Source organism: Leopardus geoffroyi, chromosome A2, assembly GCF_018350155.1.
Source record: "Leopardus geoffroyi isolate Oge1 chromosome A2, O.geoffroyi_Oge1_pat1.0, whole genome shotgun sequence".
NCBI lineage: Eukaryota > Metazoa > Chordata > Mammalia > Carnivora > Felidae > Leopardus > Leopardus geoffroyi.
Window position 1 is genome coordinate 13,343,220 of NC_059331.1, and position 22,557 is coordinate 13,365,776.

At 58.7% G+C, this 22,557-nt stretch overlaps 2 protein-coding genes across 3 annotated transcripts in view; both read left to right on the top strand.

The window, feature by feature from the left end:
- The first annotated feature begins 646 nt into the window (after window positions 1-646).
- On the top strand, window positions 647-11,802 carry CCDC124 (coiled-coil domain containing 124). The gene is made up of 5 exons (XM_045496595.1): window positions 647-751; window positions 5,238-5,409; window positions 10,391-10,580; window positions 11,102-11,216; window positions 11,353-11,802. Exons 2-5 carry the CDS (start codon window positions 5,251-5,253, stop codon window positions 11,558-11,560), a joined length of 672 nt encoding a protein of 223 aa, XP_045352551.1. The 5' UTR covers window positions 647-751; window positions 5,238-5,250; the 3' UTR covers window positions 11,561-11,802.
- A 5,274-nt stretch (window positions 11,803-17,076) lies between these two features.
- The window catches only part of KCNN1 (potassium calcium-activated channel subfamily N member 1), a 32,655-nt gene continuing 27,174 nt past the window's right edge, over window positions 17,077-22,557 (top strand). Inside the window, exons 1-2 of one of the 2 annotated variants that reach the window (XM_045496606.1) lie at window positions 17,077-17,202; window positions 19,871-19,985. The gene's annotated coding sequence lies outside the window, so the exon portion shown is untranslated. Of the gene's footprint in view, window positions 17,203-18,173; window positions 18,302-19,870; window positions 19,986-22,557 lie in introns of those variants that run through there. The other variant, XM_045496604.1, reaches the window with a different exon arrangement.

Here is a 22,557-nt window from a genome sequence, read left to right on the forward strand (position 1 = left end):
TGGGACAAATTGGCCCCCCAAACTAATTGCTGAATAAAATAAAAAAGCAAGGTGCGTGTGCAGGGGGTGGGTGAGAGTGGAGCATTTCAGGAGGGGCCGGCGAGGAATTCGAGCTGCTGCGGGGGGGGGGGGGGGGGGGGCTTACATTTTGAGTAAATTCACTTCCTGGTGTCTCTGAGCCTCGGTTTCCCCAGCTGAACGGGGTGGGGTGGTTCGTTTCTCTGCCACTTTCTCCGGCCTCCCCTCTCCCCAGCTTCGCAGGTGGGACGCAGAGAGTGTGGATTAGAAGAGCGCCTTCTCAGCGCAAAGCGACAGCACAATTTGGGGGGATTCTTCTGGGCTTGGCCGGCTGCGGACAGCGATTGGACCGCAGGCTCTGGCGCCCCCTGGTGGCAGGGCAACTCCCGCCTGACGCCGTCGGACCATGTGTGAAGTGGAGGCCGCCATATTTCATCCGGGCAACGGCCATCTTGGTAAAGGCGACATTCTAGATTGTCGTTTTTAGCCGCCCCTCCTAGTTTGCCAATATCTGAAGCGAGAGGAGGGGGTGGGGGCCTCATAAAATAGCCTCTTCGCGGAGAGGAAAAGAAGTGGCTGATAACCTTGGCTCGGGTGGGAGGCCAGGGAGCGTTTCCCTTACCAAGATGGCGACAACGCTGACGCGTCATCAGCCCGCGCCTCCGGGAGCTCGGCGCGCAAGCCCTGCGGTGACGTCATGGATTCGCGACCGGGCCGGCGCTGGGGGAAGGAGGTAGGAGCGGCCGCGGCGCGGGCGGAGCCGGGGGGCGGGGTGGCTAGGCCTGAGACCGTCTCCCTGGGGGGGCTGGAGGTGGGGTGGTCGGAGACCCGGGCACTTTCAGCGTCCAGGCAAGACGGCTCTCGCGGGGGCTGTGCCCATTTCCCGGAGCGGGCGACCGAGACCCGGGGAGAACTGCGTCCTTTTGGAGGCCAGCCAGCTCCAGCCCTGCCAGGCTTGGGGGTGACAGAGCTGGGTACGGACGCCCCCCCCGGTGTCTTGCAGTGGGGTCAGGACTGGGGAGAGGCACGACGGGCAAGGGGGAGTCCGGAAGGGGTAGCGGGAGGGCTTCTTGGAAGAGGCGGTGTTGAGCTTTATCTTCTATTCTCTCTTTACTTTTGCATCCAATCAACCACGTGGGTCTGGATTCCGTCCTAAACGTACCCCCTTGTCCATCCGGAGCCACTCCCCGGATCCCTGCCTGAGTTCCTTGCTTATCTCACCCCTACAGTTCGCCTCTTATTCACAGATCAGCGCCTCCCGGTTCTAACACCCTCCGCATGTTTCCATCACCCTGAAATACAGATCCCCGCTTCGCAGCCTGCCTCCCCCACCCTCCTGGGGGCTCAGGAGCCCCTGACTCCTTCAGGCCTTTTCTTAGATGTCTCCTTCAGGAAGCCCTTTAACCCCAACCTGGGTCAGAAACCCCCCTCGAGGCTTCCCCAGCGCCCTGCATGTCCCCATCACAGTTCTTATGGCCAGTTGTCACTCCTACTGTCTAAGCCCTAGCCAGCCTGGCGGTCAGATGGGTGCTGCTTCGCTACCCAGTGTCCCACGCGTACTAGGTGCTTACTGAACGACAGCGTAAGTGTTTACCGCAACAGAAGAGAAGCTGTCTGTGTAAAGCTCGGGCTGCCATTAAAAAATACCACAGACTGGGCGGCCTAAGCAACAGGAATTTCTGTGCCTACGGTTCTAGAAGGGAGGAAACGCAAGATCCAAGTGCCCCCCAGTTTGGTTCCTGACGCAGGCACCCTTCCTGCCTTGCAAATGGCCACCTTCTCAACCGTGTCCTCACGTGGTGCAGAGAGCAAGCCCTGGTGTCTTTTGCAATGATAGGGGCACCAGCCCCATTAGATTAGGGCCGCACCCTTATGACTTTGCTTAATTGCTATCGCTCCCTCACTGGCCCTGTCTCCAAAGACAGTCGCCTTGAGGGTTAGGACTTGTTGAGCCCCTACTGTACCGGGCAGTGGGGAGCCAGTAGGGACCAAGGCAGTCCCTGCCTTCGCAGAACTCCCAGGCTGGTGGGAAACATGGACATTTGTCAAATAATCATATACGTGAACATAAAATAGCAACCCGGACGAGGGCCTCAAGGAGAAGCTTGCGGTCTGAAAGAGGGTGTCTCGGGGAAGGCTTCATGGAGGCAGACACACCTGAGGTAGGCCCTGAAATTTGAGCCGCCAGGTGGAGGATGCAACAAGTGCAAAGGCCCTGAGGTGGGAACCTGCAGTATGTTTGGAAAATGGCAGGGAGGCTGGCGTGGCTGCCACCAGTGAGTGAGGGGAAGATGGAGGGAGAGTAGGGTGGCAGGTTTTCTCTCTTTAAAGTTTATTCATATGGGGCGCCTGGGTGGCGCAGTCGGTTAAGCGTCCGACTTCAGCCAGGTCACGATCTCGCGGTCCGGGAGTTCGAGCCCCGCGTCGGGCTCTGGGCTGATGGCTCAGAGCCTGGAGCCTGTTTCCGATTCTGTGTCTCCCTCTCTCTCTGCCCCTCCCCCGTTCATGCTCTGTCTCTCTCTGTCCCAAAAATAAATAAACGTTAAAAAAAAAAAAATTTTAAAGTTTATTCATAGAGAGAGAGAGCACGCACGCGCACAAGTGGGAGAGGGGCAGAGAGAGGGAGAGAATCCCAAGCAGGCTTCACACTGTGTGGATCCCCACGTGGGGCTCGACCCAGGAGATCATGACCTGGGCCAAAACCAAGAATCAGAAGCTCGATCCAATCTAGCGCCCCGGGCGCCCCGGGTGGGGAGTTTTCTAATCTGTAACTTGGACAGTGACTCCCAATTCTTGGCACTCCCCTGGAGAATCCAGGGTGGGGGTGGTTCTATTGAGTATGCTGTGGACACTCAGTAATGAATGCTGACTTAGGTGGTCAAGGAGCAGCTGGGAGGCCTGCGGGATCAGGCCAGCATATCCCCCTGTGGCAGCTCTTAAATCCAGGGGGTCAGGAGAGGGACTGGGATCCATGCTGTGTCTCAGCTCAAGGGGAGCACTTCAGCTGTGATCGCAGCTCTGAGTCTCCTGGGTCCACTGATCGCCCCTACTTTGCCCTGCTCTGCCCCATGGGGCCCTCTCCTCAGTCTCAGCCTGGACCACCTGGCCAGGAGGCCACCCCTTGATGTTACGTGGGGGGGGGGGGGAGGGGGGCAGTGGCCTCAGAATCCTGATCCGCGGGGAACATCAACGGGGCCTGTCGGGACCCCGGGGTGGGCCAGCGGTTAGGAGCACAGAGTTGGGATTGGGGGTCTGGCCCTGGGTTGGAATCGGGCCTCCTCCACTAACCTGCTGTGTGGCCCTGAGCGTACTACTTAGTCCTGCAAAGCCTTAGGTTCCTTCGTCTGTAAAATGGGGCTGAAAGTAGCCTCTGCTGCTGCTGCTGGGGGATGAAGTGGTTTAGCGTGTCCCTGGTGCCGAGCATCGGTCCGAGTTGACATCGTTATGACTGCCCGACTCCATCCGCATCATTGTCGTCCCCTGGCCTATCCGCACAGTAGCCACAGTGGGCTTGGGAGCAGCCTGAATCAAAATGTGTCCGTGCCCTGCTCCGGGCTGCTTAACGGCTCCCTGGTGCCCAGAGAATAAAATCCTTGCTCTTCCTTGGCCCATAATACCCCACTCTGACAGCCCCGTGCCCTCCCACCCTCTTTTCCTCCCCCTCCCCAGTGCTCAGTGGCCTCATCAGTGCCGCAGGGTCTTTGCATATCCTGTGCCCTCTGCCCAGAAGCCTCACCCCTTCACCCTCACAAGGGTTGAGGCTGGAATGGGGTGGCCTGGTGGTCCTGGGTCAAAGTGGCCCCCACGTTCTCTTCCCTTCATCTGTGGATGCTGGGCCTATTTCCCTAAGGGGACTGAGCTGGAGATATTCAGGGGAGACAAACAACCCAGGAGCTTTGGAGGCATTCATGAATTTTTTTTTTTTTTTTTTTGAGTAAGCCCCGTGCTGTGGGACTTGAACTCATGACCCTGAGATCAAGGGTCCCATGTTCTACCGACCGAGCCACGTAGGCACCCCGCTCTGGAGGCATCCGGTTGAGTTGGTCCATATGAAGGGGTTAGTGGAGGGAAGGTGGTGCCTGCTGTTTGTGTATATCATTTCCCCAGCACCCAGCGTGGGACTTGCACCGACCATGTGCCTCCTGGACAACAGCTTTCCAGTTATACATCTCCTGGGTCACTGGGAGCAGTTCACGGCAGCCGAGTACCCAGCGAGGAGGATTTAGCCTCAGGGTTCTGGGGACTGAGGTGTCACAAGTGGCAGAATAAGAGGGGCCACACACAGACTGGCCTGCAGGGGTCCACCGAAGCATGCCTCCAAAAGCCAAAATGTGGAGGGGCGCCTGGGTGGCCCAATCAGTGAAACATCCAACTTAGGCTCAGGTCGTGATCTCAGTTTGTGTGTTCGAGCCTCACGTTGGGCTCCGCGCTGACAGGGTGGAGCCTGCTTGGGATTCTCTCTCTCTCTCTCTCTCTCTCTCTCTCTCTCTCTCTCTCTGTCTCTCTCTTCCCCCCCCCGCCCCTCTCCCACTCGACTCCCCCCCCCCGCCCCACTCCCATTATCTCTCAAAATAAATAAATAAATAAACTTAAAAAATGATGAAAAAAAAATGAAAGCCAAAAAGCGGAAACAACCCGGGTGAACGTTAGTGGTGAACGGATAAACAAAATGTGGTCAATCTGTACAATGGAATATTACTCGGCCATAAAAAAAGAACGAAGCACTGACATGCTAAAAAGCATAGAGGAACCTTGAAAACATCACACCGAGTGAAAGAAGCCAGACCACAAAAGGCCACAGAGTGCACCGTTCTGTTTATATGAAACGTCCAGAAGAGGCAAATCCGTAGAGACAGAAGGCAGATGGGTGGTTGTCAGGGGCTAGGGGGAGGGGGGAGGGTGCGTGACTGTTTGTTAGTGGGTGCGGGGTTTCCTTTTGGGGTGCCGGGAATGTTCCGGAACTATAGAGGCGATGGTTGCACGACATTGCGAATGTATTAAATGCCACCAAATTGGGCACTTGAAAATGGTTCATTTTTTGTTGTGTGAATTTCACCTCAATCCATTTTTTTTTTTTTTTAAAGGGAGATCACTAAGTCTGAGGCCCTCATTTTACAGACAAGGCCCTTGAGGCTCCAAGGGGCTCTTGACTGCAAGTGTGGGCGCGGGGGCGCCGAAGGCCGCCTGCCCCCTACTCACTGGTCCCTGCCCTCCCGCAGCCTGCTGAGGGATATGCCCAAGAAGTTCCAGGGTGAGAACACCAAGTCGGCAGCGGCCCGGGCGCGGAGGGCTGAGGCCAAGGCGGCAGCTGATGCCAGGAAGCAGAAGGAGCTGGAGGATGCCTACTGGAAGGATGAGGACAAACACGTCATGAGGAAGGAACAGCGCAAGGTGGGTGGTTCCCAGGCTCCCGCAGCTGCGGGTAAGGTGGGCAGTCAACATGGAAACGAGGTAGAAGGTGGCAGGAGGCCCCTGGGGCTTTGGCTAGAAAGTGAGAAGGCCCTGGACATAGAGCAAGGACGAGGAGGGCGGTGGAGGCAAAGGCCCGGGGGGGGGGGGGGGGAGTCGTTAGGCAAGGGAGCCACCACCCCCTGCGGGCTCCTCTCTCTCCTCCGGGTAATGTCCGGGCTGGGTCAGACTGGCACTTCTCAGCCTCGAGCAGTTCTGCACCCAGCGGGCACTTGGTAACATCCGGAGACATTTTGGGTTGTCACAGCCGGTGGGTGGAAGGGGCCACTGGCATCTGGCGGGCGGGGGCCGGGATCGCTGCTCAACACCCTTCAGGGTCCGGGACAGTCCCGCCGTGAAAAGAACGAGACAGCCCCGGACGTCCGCAGCGACAAGGCTGGGAGCTGCTGTACTAGGTCCCCCGCATCCACCCTGCTGACCCCGGGGCTCGCAGGCTCTTCTAGGTGTGTGCAAAAACACAGAGGAGTGCAGGGATGGCCATCTGTCCCCTAGTGGGTCCCAGTGTCAGGCACCCAGTGGGTAACTGAATTGGTGTCTGGGAAGTGGATCACGGGTGACGCTGACTGGCTCTGTCCAGTAGGTGGCGCCAGAGACCCACTGTCGCTGTCTCTGCTTGTCCCCCCCCCCCCCCCCCCCCCCCGGGGGGCTGATCAGAAGTTCCTGACCAGACTGGTAACAACTGCAGAAAATAGCACTGGTGACATACCTTCCCTGCTTGCCCGGTTCCGGGCATGCCTGGGTGCTTTTGTGAGTTTTTCCCATCACCTTGCTGTGCAGGACTGGATCCTGCCTTATTTTTAGTTGGACATGGCACGTCATTGGTTCCCTCCCCACACCCTGTGCTGCATTGGGTCCATGGAGGTCTTTCAAGTTTCTTTTTGACTGTCAATATTTTGATAATATAGGATAGTTGAAAACCCAAAAGAGGGGCGCCTGGGTGGCACAGTCGGTTAAGCGTCCGACTTCAGCCAGGTCACGATCTCGCGGTCCGTGAGTTCGAGCCCCGCGTAGGCTCTGGGCTGATGGCTCGGAGCCTGGAGCCTGTTTCCGATTCTGTGTCTCCCTCTCTCTCTGCCCCTCCCCCGTTCATGCTCTGTCTCTCTCTGTCCCAAAAATAAATAAACGTTGAAAAAAAAAAAATTAAAAAAAAAAAAAAAAAAAAAAAGAAAACCCAAAAGAAAAAAAAACATCGTCTGCCAAAGAGCCCTTATGCATTACGCGGAGAGAAAAAGCCAGAGACCTTTTTTTTTTTTTTTAAAGTAGGCTCCATGCCCAGCACGGGGCTTGAACTCACGACCCTGAGATCAAGACCTGACCTGAGCTCAGGAGTCAATGTTTAACTGCCTGAGCTAACCAGGTGCCCCACAGAGACCTGAAGCAGAGGTAGCAGCCCAGGCCCCAGGCCCCAAGAGCCCTCCCTGGGCTAGTGTCTTGGGCTCTGGGGTCCCTGGTTGAGAAAAGTGCGGCACGGATAAGGCAGGAAGCCCAGGTCGCAGGGCTGTGGTGAAGGGCTGGGACTAGCTGAGGCCATGGGTCTACCTTTTGGTCTGTTACAAGGGGTGGCTTAAAGGACAGGCCCTGTCCTGGGTGTGTGGCTTAGGGAGCTGTCTGTCTGCCCGCCTGTGTAGCATGAGCCTACAAGAACATGCAGAGCAGAGGTCGGATAGGCTGGAGGGGCCAGATGAGCTCTCACAGCTTTTTGACCCTGTCCTTCTGGCACAGAGCCACCATATGCAAATGGACTAAAACCTTTACCAAAACAGGTGGAGGACTGTAGTTTGCCAACCCCTGCCGTCTGGAATATTCCCAGCCTCCAGGCCCTTCCCAGGCAGTCCACCCTCCTGACTGTTTTGCATGCAGTTGCCAACATTGGGTGGTTTTCTGCGGTTTGTCTAGCCCTCTTCCTGCTGATGGGCATGTGGTACCCACAGTTTACGTAGCCCACCTAGTCCTTCTTTTCTTCCCTATACAACAGCTGCTTTAAAAACATTGTTTCTGGGGCGCCTGGGTGGCGCAGTCGGTTAAGCGTCCGACTTCAGCCAGGTCACGATCTCGCGGTCCGTGAGTTCGAGCCCCGCGTCGGGCTCTGGGCTGATGGCTCAGAGCCTGGAGCCTGTTTCCGATTCTGTGTCTCCCTCTCTCTCTGCCCCTCCCCCGTTCATGCTCTGACTCTCTCTGTCCCAAAAATAAATAAACGTTGAAAAAAAAAATTAAAACAAAAAAAAACAAAAAAAAACCATTGTTTCCGTGGGGGCCCCTGGGTGGCTCAGTCGGTTAAGCGTCCCACTCTTGGTTTCGGCTCAGGTCATGATCTCACAGTTCGTGAGCTCGAGTCCCGCATTGGGCTCTATGCTGACAGCATGGAGCCTGCTTAGGATTTCATATATACGTGAAAAAAACGTTTCTATGAAAAAAGCAAATCTGGGTGCCTGGCTGGCTCCATTGGTGGAGCATGTGACCCTTGATCTCAGGGTTGTAAGTTCGAGCCCCACGTTGCGTGTAGAGATTACTTAAAATAAAATAAAATCTTTTTATTTTTATTTATTTATTTAAAAAGATTTTTTTTTAATGTTTATTTTTGAGAGAGAGAGAGAGACAGAGCGTGAGCAGGGGAGGGGCAGAGAGAGAGGGAGACACAGAATCGGAAGCAGGCTCCAGGCTCTGAGCTGTCAGCCCAGAGCCCGATGCGGGGCTCGAACCCACGAACCGTGAGATCATGACCTGAGTCAAAGTCGGACATTCAACTGCCTGAGCCACCTAGGCGCCCCCTAAAATCTTTTAAAAAAGAAAGGAAGAGGGGCGCCTGGGTGGCTCAGTCCGTTGAGCGTCCGACTTTGGCTCAGGTCATGATCTCGTGGTCCCTGAGTTCGAGCCCCGTGTCGGGCTCTGTGCTGACAGCTCAGAGCCTGGAGCCTGCTTCCGATTCTGTGTCTCCCTCTCTCTGACCCTCCCCTGTTCATGCTCTGTCTCTCCCTGTCTCAAAAATAAATTTAAAAAAGTTAAAAAAATAAAATAAAATAAAAAAGGAAGAAAAAAGCAAATTCATGCTCACTCTAAAAAACCCACGTCCTCCCTCACATGACACCAGACTTTTCTCACCCAGTGTCCTACCCTAAAGCCCGTGTCTTCAGTTCAGTAGGGTCCCACAGCCATCTTTCTCCTGGCCACCAGGCAGCGGTCGCGGATGGGGCCGTAATTCATCGCCGCCCCCTCCCCCGCCGCCCGGAAGTCAGCAGTTTATCTCCACTTGTTCCGTATTAAGCAGCTCTGCCTGAGCACCTGACTCTCCGGGTTCCATGTCAATTATTTATGAGACTCACTTTTTATGGCGCAGGAATATTCTGCAGAGTGGACTTATCGTCACCCATCACCAGATACTGCCAATTGCTGATGGCTCTTTTTTTTACAAACTGCAAGTGACTTTGTCACAAAATTTTGCTGAATGTCAAAGCATAAATGCTCATGTTTCCTCCTCAGTCCCATGTCACTAGAGACTAACGGCCGCAAGCGAGTGTCTTTCCTGAGTTATTGGAGCTTTTTGGAATTCATGCATTCATGCAGCATACTTTTACTAACACCTACTGTGTTACTGGGCCTGGGGCCAGCAGGCAGCTGTTCAAAACCCAGGCCAGGGCCTGCCTCCTGCCTCCAGGACAAACCAGATAGTCAGAAGACCAGAAGCAGGGATTTGCGGAACACGGGAAAGAGCCATGGGGTGGAGGTGCCGATAAGGAGCCAGGAGCTTAGCCAGGGAAGGAGGCCTCGGCGCCCCAGGAGGAGAGGACAGCCAGTGCAAAGGCTGAGGCAGGGCCGTGTTGGGGACAGAACGAACATGGGCTGTATGAGTACCGTGCTGCAGGGACTAGGGGGCCTCGGGAGGACATTACCTCTAATTGATGGGTAAACTCAGGCTCGGACAGTGGCCCTGCCTGAGGTGCCTGAACACAGATGTGGGGGCCCTTAACCTTTAACCTCGCCTCCACTTTCCTGCTGCGCAGGCAGGTTAGAGTTCAGAGGCCCAGGGGGACACTTCGTTCCACTATAGGAGTGTCACAGAGGGCACTGAAGGAGTGGGGATCACCCCCAGGGCATGGAAGTCAGATGGCAGAGTTGTAGGCAGAGGGTAGGCAGGTTGAGGTGCCCGAGGTGCAGGGCCCTGTGGGGGTGCGGGTGGGAGGTGGCCGAATATTCCAAGCCTGTGGTTGCCCTGCACTACAAATGAACCAGGCCATGACTCTGCCCCCTGGTGGAGGTGGTGAGGGGCAGCGGCCAAGGGCAAGTCCTGTAGGTCAGATGGCATCAAGGCCTCCCTGGGGGGCAAGGTGGGACCAGTCACAGCCCCTGCGACACTTGGCTAGGGACAGTGCCCATAAGGGCAGACCCCTGCCCCAGCCAGAAAATGGGCTCAGACCTTCCCTGGGTCCTGTCACCTTCGGAATCCAATACAAACCCCTCCCTTGAGGCCCCTTGGGGTCCCACCCTATGTCCTCCCCACCTCTTCTCCTGCCGAGCTTCCCCTCCCTGCTCCAGCCACACCAGCCTTTGTGAGTCTCTCCTCTGTCCTGCTCGGAGGTTCCTGCCTCAGGGCCTTTGCACCTGCATTCCCACCTCTAAGGACTTTCCTGTCCTCCATCTCTCTTCCTGTCTGGCTCCTCCTCCAGCCCAGGTGTCGCTTTTCCTTCAAGAGCCACCATCCACCTGCCCTGGCCAAGGTTCCCTTTGCTCCCGTAGTACTGTAGGCTGGGAGCCCTCAGGTAGGCCTGTTGTGCTCCGGCTGTGTCCGCTGTGCCCAGCACAGGGTCTAGCACACAGCAGGGCCTCAGTCTGCCTTGGGTGAGATAGATAAAAACCCAGACCTCGTGCCAGTGGTGGGGCCCACTCCTGATCGCCTCCCTCCCCCCAGGAGGAGAAGGAGAAGCGGCGCCTGGAGCAGCTAGAGCGCAAGAAGGAGACGCAGCGCCTGCTGGAGGAGGAAGACTCCAAGCTCAAGGGTGGCAAGGCCCCCCGGGTGGCCGCGCCCAGCAAGGTCACCCGCGCCCAGATTGAGGAGACGCTCCGTCGAGACCACCAACACAAGGAAGCCCCAGACCCAGGTGGGGCTTTGGCTCGCTCCGGAGCTGCCTTTTTCCCCACTAAAGGCCAGGCCGCAGGACTAACCCTGGCTGAATCCAGAGCCCCTTCCTCACCCCCAGAGAAGCTGCCTGGGCTGTGTGGTGAAGCAGGGGTGGGCAGCGTTCCGGCAGGCCTGGCTTTGAGCACCGAGAGCATGGGCACAAACACGTGTGTATTTACTTGCTGTGCATCTGACCTCCGCTTGTGGGCCATGGGGTCCCCGGGGACTGAATGGGGTGCCCGGAGGGTAAGGAGACAGCAGCCAGGAGTGGGGGTGTCTCCTGTGTGCTCAGTTGCAGGGCAGTCAGGATGACAGCGTGGCCTGGGCAGGGGCCTGGGCGCTGGGAGGACAGGAGGGCGCCCCCATCGTTCTTTGCCTGCTTGCCTCCTTCTCTCTCCTCTCTTCCCCCACTGCGTCTCTCTCATCTCTCCGGAGCTCTGCATCCCAGCTTATCTCTGTCCCTGTGTGTGTCCCTGTCACTTGGCTGTCTTCCGCCCCCAGCCGAGAAAGCCAAGAGCCACTTGGAGGTGCCGCTGGAGGAGAATGTGAACCGCCGCGTGCTGGAGGAGGGCAGTGTGGAGGCGCGTACCATCGAGGATGCCATCGCGGTGCTCAGGTGATGGGGTGGGGCTTGAGCGCCGGGGGTGGGGCTATGTGTCTGGGGGCGGAGCACGGCCCTCCCCGCGGGCGGGGCCGCACCCTAGACCCCTCCCCCCCCTCACTCGGCTCTCCTCCTCACTGTCCTCCCCTAGCGTGACGGAGGAGGCTGCAGACCGGCACCCGGAGCGCCGCATGCGGGCGGCCTTCACCGCCTTCGAGGAGGCGCAGCTGCCGCGGCTCAAACAAGAAAACCCCAACATGCGGCTGTCGCAGCTGAAGCAGCTGCTCAAGAAGGAGTGGCTGCGGTCGCCAGACAACCCCATGAACCAGCGGGCCGTGCCCTTCAATACCCCCAAGTGAGCCCAGAACTGGGGGAGCCGCCCTACAGGCGGTCAGGGTCATGACCTCACACGCCGTCCGCTGGGTCAGCTGCGTGGGTTACAGAGAGGTCCGGGGCTGAGGCAAGCATCCTGGGGGCTAGGTGGCATCGTCGGTCGTGCCTCCCACCGGAGGGTCCCTGCTTCAAGTGACACCCACCACCCCCTTCCTGCGCCCGTGGAGCCCTGGGGCTGATGCCCAATAAAGGCAATCGGTGAGGCAAACCGTGCACTCGACGTCTCTGTGGGTGGCGGGTGGGTGGGTGGTGGGGAGAGGAGGGCTGGAATGCAGGGGTCACGGCCAGAGAAGATCAGGGCCCCCAAATGCGTGTTGTCTCAGCAAGCTGAGACCTGTGCCTGGCTCTTACGGCCTCCCCACCTGGCTGGCCACCTGTCCATTAAGGGACCTGGACCACCACCCCTGGAAGCTTTGCTGGGCTGCTACGAGGGGACTGCTCAGAGAGGTGGAGGCACTGGCTCCAGGTCACAAAGTACTTCAGGGGCAGAACCAGAGGCGAGCTGAAGGCGAGGTGTTAGCATCCTGAGGTTCTGGTTCAGAGTCAGCAGTCAGGTCACATACTGCGCTCGGGGTGGGGGGTCAGGAAATGCTGGCTGCTCTGGTGTTACTCCAACAGGGGAGGCATCTGGGTCAAGTCATGGGCAGGCTTCCCAGTGGAGGATTTCTTCAGAGCGGGCCTGAGCGGGAGATGAGTCAGATCCCATTGTACAGGCAGGGCCGTAGGCAGGCGAGGGCCTGGAGGCTGAACGGGCAGGTGGATCTGGGTAGGAATAAGTGTCCCATCAGAGGCTGCATGTCTGGGAAGGGTTGGGTGAGATCTGTTCCTGGTTCTGGCTTCCTAGAGCTTACTTGGCCTTGGAAAGTTGGCAGAAAGGGAGGGCAGCAGCCAGATGGGCCCCCATGGGTAGGGGTAGGGTCCAAGCATTTACCAGGTCACTGCTATGGCTCTCACCCACGTGACAGCCTCCACAAGGCTGCCCTTGCGGCTTCTGGCCTCCATACCCCCCAACTGCGTGGCATCCAGGGCTGGGCCAAAGGGGGCCATGAGGGTTTCATGGAGGGAAGGCCTCGAAGGATGCATAGGAATTCTGTGCACAGACAGGGGCAGAAAAGGCTGAAGGAACCACATGTGCAAAGGCCTGGAGGTCACAACTTTCCTGTTCAAGGGAGGGGTGCCATTAATAACTGGGTACAGCTAAAATGCAAAATGGAAGGTTCCTGAAGCAATTGCTGGTTGGCGTAAAACTAACCAACATATATTGAACAATGGCTTAGTTTGGGGATCCTGGAGCCAACTCTAAAACCATCACTAGAAGACATGTGAGGAATCCAGGAAGTATTCCCAGAAGACCCCGTGGGCTCTAGGGAAGTGAGACAGAAAGCAGGCGCCCTGCAGGGGTTGCCATGACAAGGAGGAAAATCGCACCAGGAAGCAGGGTGGGGAAGCCACCACCAAACTAGACCAGCTGTGAGAAACATCCCCTAGATGCTGGGCCCTGGCCTAGCACATGGTAATATGTCACCGAAGCCTGGGGACAGCCCCATGAGATATTTATTCCCTTTACAGATGGGAAAACGAAGCCCCCTGCCTGTCACATAGCCAGAAGGCACCCAGGGCTGTGAGGGAGCCAGCAGGGACAACCGTGGGGTCCAGAATCAGGGTTGAAGGCCAAATAATGGGTGGAGGGGCCCAGATGTCTCCTCACAAATCGAGGGTTCTGCCTTTTACCTCTGCGGTCTTAGGCCAGGGCCTTAATGGGGCTAAGCTTTAATTTCCTCCTATATAAAACGGGACTAAAACAGTATCTAACCCCAGGCTATCTCGAGAATCAACGAGATGGTGCCTGGGAAGGGCATATCCTGAAGAAAGGCCTGGCAAAGGAGCCTCCTGCGTGGGCACGTTGAGGTCTTTGTGGTCTGGAATGGGGGGGGGGGGGGGTTGGGGGTGGTGTTTAGCGACCAATGGTGAATAACCAGAAGGTAGATACCGGCTGGGCGTTCAGGGCCTCAGACGCCGGGCTGAAGAATAGGGCTTCACCGCAGGAAGGTAGGGAGCCACGGCGGGTCTGTGAGCAAGGTAGGAAAGGTATCGGAGCTGCGTGTGGCAAGCTCTCCTGGGGACCTGCAGAGGGATGGCCGGTGGACCAGAGAGGAAATAACACTCAGGAGCTGAGAGGACCGCTTCGATCCTCTGACAAAGGGAATATGGTAATAGCCTTTGTTCCCTAGCACGGAAAAGCCCCTTCTTTCTCCGGCCCCGCCCCCGCGGAATCCCAGGCCCGCGCTTGCGCGCGGGCAGCAGGGAATCCCCGACTCGGCTGCAGTGCGCGGGAGGGGGCGTGAGACGGGAGTTCCGTGCTCTCCCAGCCCTCCCCGCGCGCGTTGCCGGGGCAACCGGGCGGGGCTGTGGGGACGCCGGGCGCTCACTGCGCCTGCGCGGGGGTGCTCGCTTCACGCGCTAGGGCTTTCCCGTCGAGCGCTGGTCTGGGAGGGAAAGCCTCGCCCTGCGCGCATGCGTCGATCCCCGACCGACCCCCCCCCCCCCCCCCCGCCCTGTGGGCAAGGGAATCCTCACACGCCGCAGTGCGCACTGGGGGAGGGGTGGGGAAACCGGCTCAAACCTGAGTGGGGTTTGCTGAGGAGGTGGCGGGGGAGGGAGAGAGAGTGGGGTCTTCCGGAGGTTCCCGCTCCGGCCCTCGCCGTCGCCTTGGCAACCGGGCGCGCGGGCCGCAGGGAGGGGTGCGGCGGCCTCAGGGAAGCCGGGCGGCTCTGCGCCTGCGTGGAGCGCGGCGCCGGTGGCCGGGGTTCCCCCTTGCGCGCCCCGGGGATTGACGGGGGAGGGTTCGCAGAAGAGAGGAGAGGGTGGGTGCCCGGGGAGGAGGTTAGCGCGGAGAGAGGGGCCGTGGAGGAGGAGGGGGGGGTGGAGGGACGAGGGGGGGGGGGGTGGAGGGACGAGGAGGAAGGGTGAGTGCCAGAGAAGGTGGGGGAAACGCGAAGGGCTGGGGAAGATGGGGAGAGGGGTGCAAGAGGAGTAGGAGGAGTCGGGGGATGGGGTAATGAGGGAGGGCGTGGAAGGAGGGGGACAACAAAGGAAGAGAGAGGAGGGGAGGGGGAAACTTGAGGAGCAGTTAAGGGACGTGGACAGCGTGTGGGGGACAAAGGAAAGCCTAGGAAGGGAACATGTGCGGCGCCGGCGACAGCGTGATGGACTGGGAGAGGACGGACACTTCCAGGGCCCCTTCTCCTCCTCCTCCGCACAAACCCCAGGTTTGCTTGGCCAGAAGATCTGGGCTTAGAGTTTCCAGGTTTAGAAAAAGAAAACTACGTCGCCCAGTAAAACTTGACTTGCAGATAAACAACGAATACTTTTCATTTTTACAAGTATGTCCCATTCCGTGTCCTGTATTTTATGTGGCAACCCTAATTGTGCATGGTCGGGCACCCCTCCCCCCCCCCCCCCCCCCCCTTACTGTCTTCCACATTCCCGCCTGTCCTTTGAGACTTTCTGAAACCTCTCGGATGATGCCTTTGTCTCTTGCCTGGCTGGTTCCCCTGGTCCTGCATGCCAGGTCCCCCCACTTCCCATGCCAGCTCCCACCCTTCTGGCCTTGAACACCAGCCTGAGGTGTAGTCTGGGCTGGGCAGTGAAACGTGCAAAGACAGGGCACTCACCCATCCCGAGGCTTTCTCCCTCAGCACCCACAAGCTCCCCCCAAGTCCATGGCTGTGGGCCTGGCCCTGCTGACACCACATGTCCCTGCTCATCCCCAGCCCATCACCTTTTCCCAGAACCCACAAGGCTCTGTATTCTCAGGGACCCCAGGAATCCCCCCCCCCCCTCCTCTGAATTCAACCCTCAATGTCTGGGCATATAAATATATAGATAGTAGTTGCTCAAAGCTTTCAAGGTAAATTTATGGAGGCAAGTATGGGAGGGGGGATGTTTGATTTCTCAACACTGGCAGCTGCGTTTTCTGTCCCAGGGGGGGCACATACCCTCTCTGAGCTTTTATATCCTCCAACAAAGAGATTTTCCCTTTATCCTCCCCTTGGTTTCAAAAAGTGTAAGCTAATGAAACATGGAAAAGCTAATAACAAAGGAAAGGTCACTCCCCTCCCCTCAGTCACTGCTGAGGTCACTGCTGCGGAAAGGTCACTGCTCCCACTGCCCCCTCCTCCCCTCAGTCTTTGCTCTTCATACTTACTTGCCATCTGAGCAGACACGCCTCCGAGCTGGCTTCTCAACCGGCCTGGAACTGCGTCCCTGCGGACCATGACCATCATGTTATTCTGGAAACGGGCTAAGCCATCCCTGGTAGGGAACATTTGGGGGCCTGTGGTTTTTAGTGTCCCTGTGCAAGGTGACACCCCTACGGGAGCAGATGATGGATCTTTTGTGCCACGTCCCAGGGGTGCTTTCCAGAGTGGCTAGCTGGGGCAGTGGTGCTATCTCTGTCTCTGGAGCTGGGTAGCTCCTGGGGAGGTGCTGGGTCGGAGTTGGCCCACCCGTCATCAGCCAAGCCCAAGTTGCCGAGAACCCCCCCATTCCCTGGGGGAGGCAGAAGGTGAACAAGTAACACAGCACACCAGGAATGGAAGGCCTGAAACTAGAGGGATGTTCCCAGAGCAGGAGGTGACTTTGAACCGGGCTCTGAAAGACAATAGGGGGTGAGGGAAGGGTGATCTTGGCAGAAAGAAGGGCGGATGCAAAGCCCCTGAGGCTGGACACATTAACACAGAGGTTGAGTCAGGCCAGAGTGTGGTGGGTGGTCTAGGGAGACAGCCCTAGTGCTGGGACAAAAGGGAGTGGGAGCCGGAGCTCTCAGGACTTGGAAGAGAGGGAGAGTTCAAGGAGGAAGGTGCTAGTTCTGTGGACAGAGCCATGATCAGTCACATAGCTGAGTATGGAATTCTGTAGTTGCATCACGGAGAAGGGACGAGGGAGGCCATGGGTGCGAGGCAAGGAGCAGTGGGAGGGGCCTTCTGGGGGCTCCGCAGGGCAGATGTCCAGGTTCAAGGGTGGAGGACTCCCCCCTCCCCCCGTGAAGCCACCCTGTCACTGCTGACTCTTGACCCTCCCTGTGTCCAAGGTGCAGACCTCAGCCTTCCCCCCGCCGGTGGAGAGTCATCCCCGCAGAGGTACTGGGTGGGACCCCTCATCGGTGGAGTCCCTGCGGTTCCCCCAGCCCTCCCTCAATCTGCCTCCACAGTGAATACCCTAGAGGTCCCCCGCCCCTTTGTTCTCTTTCCCTACACACACGGTCACGGTCACGCTGACGGCTCCTTCTGAGAGCATCTCACACACAATGGGGGGGGGTGGTGCGCTCCCAATCGCCCCCCACTCCATCCCCCCCCCGCGGCCCCGCCCGCGCCGCGGAATCCCGGGCTCCGGGACCCCACCCGGGGAGTGCATTACCTTTCCAAGGGAGGCGCCCGGCGGCGTGGGGGGGGCGGGGGGGAGGAGAGTTGGAGAGGGAGGGCTATTTTTAGAATGAATGGAAGAAAAGAGGGGGGAAAAAAACAACCAAAAAGAAAAAGGATGGAGGCTCATGGAAGCTTCCTGGCTCCCAAGAGGAAACCCCCCTCATCCCAGGCCACGGCGGAAGGTGGGTGGGGGTTCAGAGACCGGGTGGGTGGGGCTGCGGGGGGCAGGGGGGCCGAGAGGGAGAACACGGTGGTCTGGGAGGGCACCACTCCTCCTGGGGTGGGGGTGGGGGGCGGAATTGGATAACAGCAAAATACAGCCGGCAGCCCCAAGGACCTCGGAGAGCTGGAGGGACCCCAGAAGTGAATGCTGTCCAGTCGCAAGAAAGAAATAGGCTGAGAGAGGGGCCTGAACAGGGCCAAGGTCACAGGAGGGGCTGAGCCCTGCGCAGCGCCCCCTCTGCCATCCCCTAGTGACCCTAACCCGGGGAGCCGCATTCTTCTAATTTGGCAGAGTGACCTTCACAAACAATCTCGCGGCCCAGGGCCCGGCTGTTCACGTTCAGCGGGGTCCCTGAATCGTGCGGTGAGAAGAGGGACGTCACAGCCCAACAATGACATTAGAGAAGTTTTCTGTGGTTTGTTTCATGGCCACCCGAGGTACCCCTCCCTCACTGGGACCTTCCAGCCCCAGCAACGTCACCAGCTGCCTGAAGCCTCCGGGTCCCCCCCCTGGACCTCCCAGGCCCCAGAGCCCGCTCAAGGTGGGGGGCTGAATTGCCTCCCTTTCTCTCCGCGGCTCCATTCCTAACCCGGACGCCAGGAAGCGACCCCCCAGAGACAGGCGGGCAGCCGCATTTCTATGCTGCTGGGGCGCTGGGCCCTGGCCAGGGGCGCCCCAACTCTGGGTCTCAGTTTCCCCATCTGTAAAATGAACGTGATGGGCCAGCGGCGGCGGAGGGTCCTCCCAGCTCTTTGAGCGTTCTTAGAGATTGGCTGTTCCACTCCTGCGGGGAGGGGGATTCCCTCCCCACCCTTTCTGGAAAAGCAGAGCGGGAGAGGGGGGGTCGCACGGTGGCCGCCGCAGTCTGCCTCTCTCGCTCCACCGGGTAGGCGCCCCTCCCGGGGAGGCGGGGCGGGGCCCAGGTCGGCGGGGAGGGGGTCAGCTCTGCGGCGGCGCGCGCACACCCTCCCGGCTCACACGCCCTTGCCCGGCCGTGCACTTGTCTTCGCGCTCGGGCCAGGCGCTGGGGCTCCGGCGGCGGCGGCCGTCTCTGGCCGGTGAGTAGGCACTAGTGGGGAATTGGGGTGGGGGCGCTGACAGGGCGGAGGGCCCAGCGGCGCTCCCCTTCTCCTTGGTGGGCGTTTCGGTCAGGGTTTGCCCCGACTCCCGGAATTCAAAGGGGGGAGGTGCGGGAGGGAGGGGAAACCCTTCCATCTCCGCCCCCCCTCCCCAACTCCAAGCCTCGAGTCACTCCAGACGCCCCCCCCCCCCGCCCCAGCATCCCCCTGGGAGGAGGGGGGCTTCCGCTCCCGGAATCTGGAATGCGGAGACGTCCTCCCACAGAGGAGAAGGTGGAGACCAGGGGACCCTCAGGCGCTAGCTGGGGGTGGGGGGTGGGGGGTGGGGGTGGGGAAAGTGGCGGGGTGGGGGGGGCAGTGGTGGCTCCATTGCTCCCTTCCCCTGCCTTCCCCCTCAGTCCTTCCACCTCTCACGGAGTGTGGTGGGGATTCCCCCGGCTGGCCCACTGCAGAGTGGAAGGGAACCCCCCCCCCCACCTGCCAGCCTACTGTGCGTGGGAGCTCCTCCTCTGCTCCCTTCCCTAAGCTCCACCTCCCCCCGCCCCCACCCCACTGACTGGGAAAGGGGCCGAGGCCCAGAGAGGGTTAGCACTTACCCAAGGTCACCCAGCTGGGCAGAGGCAGAGCTGTGTTTGTGGCGGACTCAGATTCAGGAACCCCAGAACTCAGCTGGTGGTGTGGGCTCCAGGGTCCCCTCTGCTTCCTGCGTTTAACTGTCAGGGTGGGGCTTGAGGGCCCTGTCTGGAACTGGGTAGGGGGAGTACCACACTCTCTCCAAGTCTCTCCACACTGCTGGAGGCCCAGACAGGACTGAGTGGATGAGCCCCCTAACTGGCTCCCTCCTCCGGGTTCCCGGGTCTCATGTCCCTCCTAGTCCTTCTTCCCCCAGCCTCCTCAAGCTGCCTTAGACCTCAAAGGAAGTCTGGCTGGTGAAGGGGAGAAGGGGAGGGAGGGCAAGGGGTCCTTCCAGAGCTGGTAGAGTGATCACTCTGACGCACCGACCCACTGGGTGACCTTGGACAATCTCCCTGTTCTCCCAGAGCCAGAGTCAGATCCAAAGCCCCCCCCCCCCCCGACTAGAACAGGCAGCCCCTGACTCGTCCAGGTGGCCACTGGCCCCACTCCAGATCCCCAGCGAGAGGAAGGGCAGCTGGGATGTCCATCTCAGCCCGTGTTTCCCCTTCAGTTCCATCCTGGGGTCGTGCTCCCTCACCCCTCTCCGCCATGGGGCTGCTCTGTGTCCCCTTTCGCCCTCTCCTCCGGAGTGGGGCCTGGGTTCCATGGGTACCATGGGGCTTTCGCAACAGCCCAGTACAGAGTGAATTCCTTGAGGGAGTTACCCCAGGGCAGCTGCAGACAGGGTGAGGATCAGGGGGTGGCCAAGAATACAGCTGGCTGAGTCAGGGATCCCTACCTCCTTCACCCTTACAGCAGCCTGTCCCAGCCTCATCCACCTAGATCTCCCTGTGGTGAAGGAATTGGGGGGGACCTAGGAGCAGGACAGGGAACAGCATGGGGAAACCCCTTACCCGTGTCTGGTCCTTACAGGTCAAGGGGAGAAGAAAGGCAGCTCAGCCCCCTGCCAGCCAGGTGGTAATCCAGCAGGACTGAAGGGGACAGGCCCTTTGGTGGTGGCTCATCCGGGAGACCCCTGCACACCAGGGTGAGTGAATCCAGGTCTGGGTCATATTTGGGAGTAAGGGTGGCCCGGGAGCTACGTGGACAATCTGGCGACGTAAGAAAAAAGCGCCAACCTCTGACATCAGACTAACAGTACAATAACCACCACCACAACAGCTGTGCTTTCTAGAGCCCCCAGAGAGTCACTGCCCATTTTCTCCAGTCGCTGGTGGTGGGGAACCCGCTCTGTGTCACACAGCCAGAAGGGAGGAGATGAGCCAGGTTGGAAGGTCCCCCACCCCTGGTCCGCCACCCAGATTCTGTGGTCTCGCTCCGGGAGACAGCTTTTAGGGAGTATCTCCTTTACTCCTTCTGTCCCCTGCAAACATTGGCTGACATTTCAGGGTCAGCAATGAGCTGCCAATGGGGGCGGGATATGGAGAAAATGGAGGCAACGGTTCTAAATACGTATGGTCGGTTTAATCAGTCAGCAAACACCGAACAGGTACTGTGTGCCCTGGGCTGGGTGCTGGGGACACGGCAGGGGCTGAGGCAGGCCCAGATCAGCCCTTGAGACATACTGGGAGGGAAATAGAACACAGTGATCCTTTTTTTTTTTTTTTTTTTAAGTTTATTCATTTATTTTGAGAGAGAGAGAGAAAATGAATGAGTGGGGGAAGGGCAGAGAAAGAGGGAGAGAATCTCAAGCAGGCTCCTTGCTGTCAGCTCAGAGCCCAGTGCGGGGCTTGATCTCACACACTGTGTGTGGAATCATGGCCTGAGCCAAAATCGAGCTGGATGCTCAACCGACTGAGCCATCCAGGGGCCCCTCGCAATGATGTATGAGAGAACGACCCGGGGAGAGGGAGGCTCCTGGAGGGGGGACAGAAGGCGGGAGGAGGAGCCAGCCAGGTGGCAGTTGGGAGAACGGCATACTTGGCAGCAGGGACAGCAAGTGCAAGGGTCCTGAGGCAGAAGTGAGGTTGGCACGTTTGAGGAACAGTGAGGAGGCTGCTGTGACTGGAACAGAATGAGCGAGGGGGAGAGAGGAGGAAGAGGAAGACCGAGGGATCTGCAGGCAGGGGCTGAGGTCAAGAAACAGACTGCAGAGCCGTGGGGAACCATGGAGGGGGTGTGAGCAGAGAGGGACAGGGTCTGGTTTATGATTTTCAAAAGCCTCTGTGACTACTGTGGAGAGCAGGGACTGGTGGGGCAAGAGTGGAAGCGGCAGAAGGCCGGAGGGGAGCCCAGGAGGCAACTGGGTAGAGTGAGCTCCGCCAGGACTGGATAGAGGCAGAGACGAAGAGAAGTGGGCAGACTCTGGGACTCAGCTGGGCGTGGAGGATGGACTGTGTGTGGCCAGTTTTCTGCCCAATGCTGAGGAACCACAGGGAGGAGGGAGAGATTTGTTGTGCTCTGGGAAATCTGGGAAGGCATCCTGGAAGAGGTGTTCTTCTTGCTCTTTGAGCTGGGTCTGGTCGGGCAAGTAGGTCTTTGCTGGTGTCCAACTGGAGTTGTGCTGAGGGTCAAATTGTACAGATGCCACGAGGGCCATGGGGAGCCACTGAGCATTCAGAATTAGAAGCAACATAATGAGATTTTAGCAAGGAAATATCCCTCGGGGGCGCCTGGCAGAGACTGGACGGGAGCCAGAGAAGTCAGGAAGGCACTTGAAATGGTTCAGATCCCGATCAGGCTAGTAGCAACTGGGAGCATCCAGTGAGCGCTTGCTGTGTGCCTAGCACATCTGAGGGGGATTGGATCCCCAGCCCCTCTCACTGCCCTCGGAGGGCCCCACTGCCTCGCTGAAGAAACTGAGGCTCAAAGAGGGATGTGCCTTGCCTGTGACCACTGTATGACTTTCCAGGGGCTGTAGTAATAAATGACTACGACCTGAGAACAACAGAAATGTCGCGTCTCACAGTTCTGGAGGCCAGAGCCTGAGATCCAGGCATCGGCAGGGCCACATTCCCTCTGGAGGGTCTAGGGGAGGATCCTTCTTTTTGTCTCTTCCCCTTCCTGGGGGGGCTTCATGTGTCCCTTGGCTTATGGCCACATCACTCCAGTCCCTGTACCTGTCTTCACGTGGCCGTCTGAGAAGGACGCTGGTCGTTGGGTTAAGGCCCGCCCTCGTCTAGTATGACCTCACGTTAATTTCACTGTGTCTTTAAAGACCCTGTTTCCAAATAAGGTCACATTCTGAGGTCCTGGATGGACTGGAATTTGGGGGGGAATACCCTCCAAACTAGTATGGCCACAAGCAGAATACCCTACTGCAGTCATGCCTTTGCTCCCAGGGCCTATGGTGAAGCAGTGGCCGCAGGGATGGGGACCGAGTGAATTTAGGGACAAGGATGGGCAGACCTGGGGTCCCATTAGATGTGGGGGTGGCCGGAAAGGAAGAGTTAGGCTGGAGTGTGAGAAGGGAGGGGACGCTGGTGCCTGGAATAGGGAGGCTGCCGCCAGCTGAATGAAGGAGACAGCCCCCCGGGTGGGAGGGGGGGGGGGAGGCGGCGGGGATCCCCTGGTGGGTGTGACAGGGGCTCCCAGGCCAGAGGCTGCTTTGTGGGGAGTCTGTGTTTCCGATAATACTGGTTCCCTGCCTGCCTGTCACC

What these genes read in the sequence shown, in the direction of transcription:
- CCDC124 (XM_045496595.1), top strand. Translation starts at nt 5,251, where the DNA reads ATGCCCAAGAAGTTCCAGGGTGAGAACACCAAGTCGGCAGCGGCCCGG. An exon ending in TGAGGAAGGAACAGCGCAAG is followed by an intron (nt 5,410 to 10,390) that starts GTGGGTGGTTCC and finishes CCCTCCCCCCAG; the next exon opens with GAGGAGAAGGAGAAGCGGCG. An exon ending in CAAGGAAGCCCCAGACCCAG is followed by an intron (nt 10,581 to 11,101) that starts GTGGGGCTTTGG and finishes TTCCGCCCCCAG; the next exon opens with CCGAGAAAGCCAAGAGCCAC.